Consider the following 7,494-nt stretch of genomic DNA (forward strand, 5'->3'; position numbering starts at 1 on the left):
CTGCCACATGTAAGTGGTCTGTTTTGGTTTCTACTGTAGCAAGTTGCAACCTGGAAATCCAGAGTTCTCGTGAGAGCACAATTTGAATTTGCTCAGCGAGTCACTCTGGGAACAAGCAATATGCTCACTCCCCAATTCCCCTGGCCCAGAACGTTAACCAATCACATCGGTGTATCTGATATAGGCGGGCCCCCCTGCCCAGAACGTTAACCAATCACATCGGTGTATCTGATATAGGCGGACCAAAAGCGTTGCTGTTTTACCGACCAGATACGGCAAGAGTCTTATCTATTGGTTAGCTCCGCTGGTCTGGATACGTCACCTTATTTCTTCTGATTGCTCGTAGTGTTATCCAATTGCATGCAGTTTCCAGGCTAGTAGCTTGCTTGGCCAATTGGTTCTCATTTTGTAAAGTTATCCATTTGTTTCCGTCTTTGCCCTGAGTCACTGAGGAACCTGTTGGTACGTTGGTACTGTTGACATGGTTCATTAGGCTACCAGGAGGTAACTTCTTCTCAGCTGACCCAGGAGACGCTGGTCATTTCATACATGAAGGGTTGATGCTCTCTAGCTCTTATTACAAGCCCTTGGTATCAGGTTTTAAGTAACTGTTTTGATCAGGTTGCAGATTTATTTCCATAACAGGAACACCTCTTCTTTTGATAGGCCACTGCTGCCGCCAATAACATCTCCGCCACGCCCACCTTCCTGTTCCTGAGGAACCGGGTGCGCGTGGACCAGTACCAGGGGGCGGACGCTGCTGGTCTGGAGGAGAAGGTCAAACAGCACACAGAGAACGACCCCGGCAACAACGAGGACTCGGACATCCCGAAGGGATACGTGAGTACAGCGCCACGGCCTCCCAGTGAGGCCTTAGTGACGTACTGGTGTGGAGGACTGGGAGGGTGACAGTGACGTCCACAACAATACAAAAAGGAACTCGTGGTGGAACAGAAGAGAACTTGATGTAGCAATGATCACATTTAAACATCATGTGTCTCAAGTCTGTGGGCAGAGTCTACTGAGACATTTTGGACTAGGCAGTACAAATAAAGATGTACTGCTTCTGATCACTAAGAACTCTTAAAGCTCCAGTTTGTAAAATGTAGTAACATCTAGCTATGAGGTGGCAGATCCCCACCAGCTGAATCCCCCCCCTCCCATTCCAACAGCTACGGTGGCCCGTACTGTCAGGGGCTAGGAGATACTTCCAAAATAATGTCAACATCCGTGTCGCGGGATGAGTTTTCGTAATAGATTTATGTATTTATGTATTCAGTTATTTAGTTTGTACACACAACTATAGGTCATAGCTTACAGGTAAAGTTATTCTCACAAGGCTGCGTATCTCTGACACTTGTTTGCCTCGGTCAGCGTTTCCTTCAGCCTTCTACTTAATGCGTCACAAAGTAGAAGGAACAACTTGGGCCGGACGTTTAAATGATCTCTGGTTGTGTGATCAACATGACGCCGTTGGCTGGATGTGCTATATGTCCACGAGCGTTAAAAAACAAGAGGTGGATGGAAAGTTCTGCATCCCGTCTTTAGATGGTGGTTGAGCTGTGATAGGAAAGTCTGTGAGCAAAGTTGAAGGGGTTTGAACTGACCTTTCTCTCTGTGAAGGTAACCTGTGTGTCTGTTGAAGGGGTTTGAACTGACGTTTCTCTCTGTGAAGGTAACCTGTGTGTCTGTGTTGAAGGGGTTTGAACTGACGTTTCTCTCTGTGAAGGTAACCTGTGTGTCTGTGTTGAAGGGGTTTGAACTGACGTTTCTCTCTGTGAAGGTAACCTGTGTGTCCGTGTTTGGTTCCAGATGGACTTGATGCCCTTCGTCAGCAAAACGGGCTGCGAGTGTCTGAACGAGAGCGACGACTGTGGCTTTGACAACTGTCTGACAAAAGACGACTCCTACCTAGAGTCTGACTGTGATGAACAGGTACTACTGAGACACTACTGCAGTACTGCTCTTTATACAGTCTGATGAACAGGTACTACTGAGACACTACTGCAGTACTGCTCTTTATCCAGTCTGATGAACAGGTACTACTGAGACACTACTGCAGTACTGCTCTTTATACAGTCTGATGAACAGGTACTACTGAGACACTACTGCAGTACTGCTCTTTATCCAGTCTGATGAACAGGTAGTACTGAGACACTACTGCAGTACTGCTCTTTATACAGTCTGATGAACAGGTACTACTGAGACACTACTGCAGTACTGCTCTTTATACAGTCTGATGAACAGGTAGTACAGTCGGGTAATGCAGTACTACTCCCAGAAGTACTTAGTTGAGTGTAGCCAGTGGTTCCGTGGAGTGTGATGGTCCTATGGAGTCGTGGAATCCTCACCCTCTCATAGCGTTCACACACAGGGTATCCTCTGGGTCTGCTGAATGTCTGGTGTGTGTCTGTGATGCTGGTGTCTGGTGTGTGTATGTGATGCTGGTGTCTGGTGTGTGTCTGTGATGCTGGTGTCTGGTGTGTGTCTGGTGTGTGTATGTGATGCTGGTGTCTGATGCTGGTGTCTGGTGTGTGTCTGTGATGCTGGTGTGTGTCTGTGATGCTGGTGTCTGGTGTGTGTATGTGATGCTGGTGTCTGGTGTGTGTATGTGATGCTGGTGTCTGGTGTGTGTCTGTGATGCTGGTGTGTGTATGTGATGCTGGTGTCTGGTGTGTGTCTGGTGTGTGTCTGTGATGCTGGTGTCTGTGATGCTGGTGTCTGGTGTGTGTCTGGTGTGTGTCTGTGATGCTGGTGTCTGGTGTGTGTCTGTGATTCTGGTGTGTGTCTGTATGTCTGGTGTGTGTATGTGATGCTGGTGTCTGGTGTGTGTCCGTGATGCTGGTGTCTGTACTAATCGTGCTGTGTGTTGTACAGCTACTGATCACCATGGCCTTCAACCAGCCCGTCAAGCTGTTCTCCATGAAGCTGCTCTCCTCAGACTTCGGTGAGTTCCCCCTTCACCTCAAATATGTTTGGGTTAGAATATCGGTCACATTCTCCTCCCTGCTATAAATATTCGCCCCTCCCTGTCCCGGCCCCGCCCCTTCCTGTCCCCTTAACGCCCCTCCCTGTGTTCCTTCCTGTCCCGACCCCGCCCCTTCCTGTCCCGGCCCCGCCCCTTCATGTCCCGGCCCTGCCCCTTCCTGTCCCCTTAACGTCCCTCCCTGTGTTCCTTCCTGTCCCGGCCCCGCCCCTTCCGGCCCCGCCCCTTCCCGGCCCCGCCCCGCCCCTTCCTGCCCCGGCCCCGCCCCTTCCTGCCCCCAGCCCAGGCCCCTAAGCTGCTCAAGGTGTTCATCAACCTCCCTCGCTCCATGAGCTTCGACGACGCGGAGCGCAGCGAGGCCACGCAGGCCCTGGACCTGACGGAGGACGACTTCAAGGAGGACGGCCTGGTGCCGCTGCGCTACGTCAAGTTCCAGAACGTCCAGAGCGTCACGGTAACTACTGACCAGTTAGTGGGGACCAGGGCTAACCAGGCCTCTAACCAGTTAGTGGTGACCAGGGCTAACCAGGCCTCTAACCAGTTAGTGGTGACCAGGGCTAACCAGGCCTCTAACCAGTTAGTGGTGACCAGGGCGCTAACCAGTTAGTGGTGACCAGGGCTAACCAGTTAGTGGTGACCAGGGCTTAAACTAGTTAGTGGTGACCAGGCCTCTAACCAGTTAGTGGTGGTGAAGGCTTAAACCAGTTAGTGGTTTTCCTGTCCTGGCTCAAACTGCCCAACCAGGCTCATCCAATCCGCCCCCAATCATCCCGCTGTATGATTGGCTGACTCATTAACTCCCTCACTCATTAACTCCCTCACTCATTAACTCCCTCACTCATTAACTCCCTCACTCATTAACTAAGTGAGAAGCGCTTTGAGTTTCCAGAAAAGAAAGCGCTACATAAATGTAATCTATTATTATTATTATTACTATTATAAACCAGTTCATGGTTATGGAATGAAGGCTTAAACCAGTTCGTGGTTATGGAATGAAGGCTTAAACCAGTTCATGCTTCTATATGTACCATAGGTTCATCACTATCTTCAGATGTCCATTATTGAGCCGCTGTACCTTTTCAGGTGGTGCACTGGAGACCTCTAGTGGTGTCCGTGTGTCACTACACTGGGTTCTGACGCACTGGAGACCTCTAGTGGTGTCAGGGTGTCACTACACTGGGTTCTGACGCACTGGAGACCTCTAGTGGTGTCAGGGTGTCACTACACTGGGTTCTGACGCACTGGAGACCTCTAGTGGTGTCAGGGTGTCACTACACTGGGTTCTGACGCACTGGAGACCTCTGGTGGTGTCAGGGTGTCACTACACTGGGTTCTGACGCCTGCTCCCTCCACAGTTGTTTGTGAAGTCCAACCAGGGAGACGAGGAGACGACAAAGATCAACTACCTGACCTTCATCGGTACTCCTGTACAGGCCACCAACATGAACGACTTCAAACGGGTATGTACCCCAGAGACCACGTACTGTAGTACTACTACCTCCACAGATACACATACTGTAGTACACATGGGGTGGGACAGAGTATACATACCGTCGCCCTTCTTCCTGCGATGTGAGAATCTAAACACTGGCGTCAAATATCAATATTTTTCTATTTTTTATAAAAAATAGAAAAATATTGAAATATTGATATTTAATATATTGATAAAATATTGATGTTATATATATATATATATATATATATATATATATATATTTTTTTTACGGATTTCTTTTGCATTTTTGTATTTTATTCATGACGAGTTAGACAGGAAGTCTTGCCACCATGTCGATATGAAATAGATGTAATGAGGCGCTCTGAACAGACTGCTCCACAAGGGGGCGCTGATCACATGAAGGAAGGAAACCAAAGAGGAGGAACTGAAAGACTGGTTTAGACCATGAATAAAGAAACCCAGCACTTCAGCTTTTCACTCATTTTGTGTTCATCGTTAGACAATCCTATAACGATGCATAGGCCTGGGCAGTAACACAATAAATTATCGTATTGTGATAGACTTTTGATCAATATCCATATAAAACATGTTCAATATATTTCGCTAAGAGACTGGACCACCCGATCTAGCAGCTGGGTTTGTTACTCAAACACGGTTCCATTCTTATTGACAATATTTGAGTGTTTTTCATTGTTGTGTCGACATTGGAGTATTGATCAATGAAGAACAGTGGAAGGTCATATAAAGTGTTAAACACAAGCGTCCAGCATGGTAATTCCTAGTCTTTTTAGGTCATTCAAATGATCAATTTTTATCTATCAATCAATATGATCAAGTTATATCGTGATATGTCTTTCAGCCGTATCGCCCAGGCCTAACGATACATCACGATATCTCTAACAACAGACAGGTTTTTGGAGAATCGCTGTATGGCGATGTTATCAGTATTGAGCCATGTACCGGGTACAGTACGGTGAGGTACCCTGAGACTCCCACCCCTAACATGTCCTCCACTGAGCACGGCGCCTAACGGGGAGAGAGGGACACAAAACAACCGCTGCTGTAGCGCTACACCTGTTTGGTACTACTGCTACTAGAGACACTCTGCTGGAGGTCTAGTGTGAATGTGTACTCAAGACGCGTTGTACTGCCTGTTAGAGGAGCAGTCTGTACGGCCTCTGGCCTCTGGCCCGTCAGAATGGTGTCATCATCTACGACGGCAGCGAGCCGTCGGGTGGCGATGTTTCCTGATAGGTTCAGAACTGTGTTCAGTTATTTAGTCTGCACAACGTGCAGTGTAGTTGGCTAGTCCTTTGCCTCATGTCTCACCTCTATCACCTCTATCACCCGTACCTTCCTGTCTGTCTCACTGTCATGAAGCAGAACCATTCGTAGAGATCTATTCTAGAGGCACTGCATCAAAAGTGGCCTCAAACTAAATGATGTTTAAACTTCACTGGTTTATTCTCTTATCTCTTCTCATATTTCCTACTGACCTGCGTGCTGTTGGTTTGATGTACAGGTGGTGGGGAAGAAAGGAGAGAGTCACTAAGCCCAGAGGAGGAGGAGGAGGAGGAGGAGAGGGGAGGAGAGATGAGGAGTCAGGAGTTTAGCTGCTCCTCACAAAGGAGTGACCTCTGCCAAAACCACACACACCCCACACACACACACACACACACACACCACACACACACCCCACACACACACCACACACACACCCCACACACCCCATAAACACACACACACCACACACACCCCACACACACACAGAAGGGATACTAACCATTTTAGCAGTTCTGTTGTAAAAGGTAGAAATACTGCGTTCCACATGCATTGACCCACACAGGCCTGCTCTGAAGGGAGCTCCAGGTCCGGTATTCTTTGGTTTTATCGATGGCGACGTGACGCTGCAGACACACGTGACACAGATGAAAGACCTGCGGCGTGGGAGTGTGGACGGTGTCTTTATGAATCATTTGTATTGTAATTCAGAGGTGAATCACTGTAAATAAATACAATCCTTTTCCAAAGGCATGTGCGTTGTGTCATATTGTCGGGGGTGGAAACTGCCCCGCACTCGTCTCACTGGCAAACCTCTCACACAGTCGACCAATCGGTAGAGCCGTGTAGGGAACCAATGGGAAGAGGCGAGATTTTTAACAAAGACAAAATATGGGGATTACATCTGCACTGTACAGTTAAGCTTGTGTATATGTGTGTGTATGTGTATATATATATATATATAATTTTTGAATGAATAATTGTACACTTGTATTTTCTTTTCTAAGGCTTTCCAGAAATAACTTTTATAAATAATAAATCTAAAAGTAAAACACTGCGGTTTCAGCTTAAAATAATGTAATCTTTTCACTAATGTCAAGATTCAGATTGGATTCGATTTTCTTTATATTTTTCATATTTAAACTATATACGGCCGATAGACTCGACAGCAGAAACGTACTTGTGTATGTGTGACCCGACTTGGATTCATTTTATATTATCTGTATTTTACAAACCTACTTCCAATATAGAAAATAATTCTTAAACTTATTGCTTAAGTGGTACTTCTCAGGCAACGTGTAAAGCTTCCACAAAGTATCTTTCCTCTTGATGCAACTCGCCAACCAAACGTCCCGAACTTCAGCATGCCGGCTTCAGCGGTTCATCACTCACCGTTAGACGGTTTATCACTGGCCGAGGCACAGCGAGGCACAGCAAGAACTAGGACCTAGCTATTTTAGCTTTTTTTTTTTTTTTTTGCCGTCCTTGAAAAATGTTAACTTTCAAAAATATGTCTGCACCTCGCTTCCCAGCGACAGAACATGCAGGCCCAACAGCGCCTTTTTAAATAGCTCTGAGCGCGCTGGATGCTGCGTCTCTTCTCCTGACACCACAGTTCAAGATGAAATGGTTAGTCAGCGCGGGTGCGTTTGATTTATTCAACACGCCAGCCCTGCAAGGTGTTGTGCACACTTCTGTAATGTTAGAGTTGGACTAGAAATAACAGTTGCATAAATCAAAGAAAATACTGAGCTAAAAAGCGCTTCTCACC

At 47.0% G+C, this 7,494-nt stretch overlaps 1 protein-coding gene across 1 annotated transcript in view; it reads left to right on the forward strand.

Annotated features, from left to right (window-relative positions):
* Positions 1-6,474, forward strand: part of LOC311363013 (thioredoxin-like protein 1) — a 7,498-nt gene extending 1,024 nt beyond the window's left edge. Inside the window, exons 3-8 of the mRNA XM_084482932.1 lie at positions 667-840; positions 1,813-1,935; positions 2,878-2,947; positions 3,268-3,440; positions 4,342-4,446; positions 5,965-6,474. Of these exons, the coding sequence (XP_084339058.1) occupies positions 667-840; positions 1,813-1,935; positions 2,878-2,947; positions 3,268-3,440; positions 4,342-4,446; positions 5,965-5,994 (675 nt within the window). The 3' untranslated portion in view covers positions 5,995-6,474. The remainder of the gene's footprint in view (positions 1-666; positions 841-1,812; positions 1,936-2,877; positions 2,948-3,267; positions 3,441-4,341; positions 4,447-5,964) is intronic.
* Positions 6,475-7,494: the final 1,020 nt, after the last annotated feature.

Source organism: Micromesistius poutassou, assembly GCF_964030765.1.
Source record: "Micromesistius poutassou genome assembly, chromosome: 18".
NCBI lineage: Eukaryota > Metazoa > Chordata > Actinopteri > Gadiformes > Gadidae > Micromesistius > Micromesistius poutassou.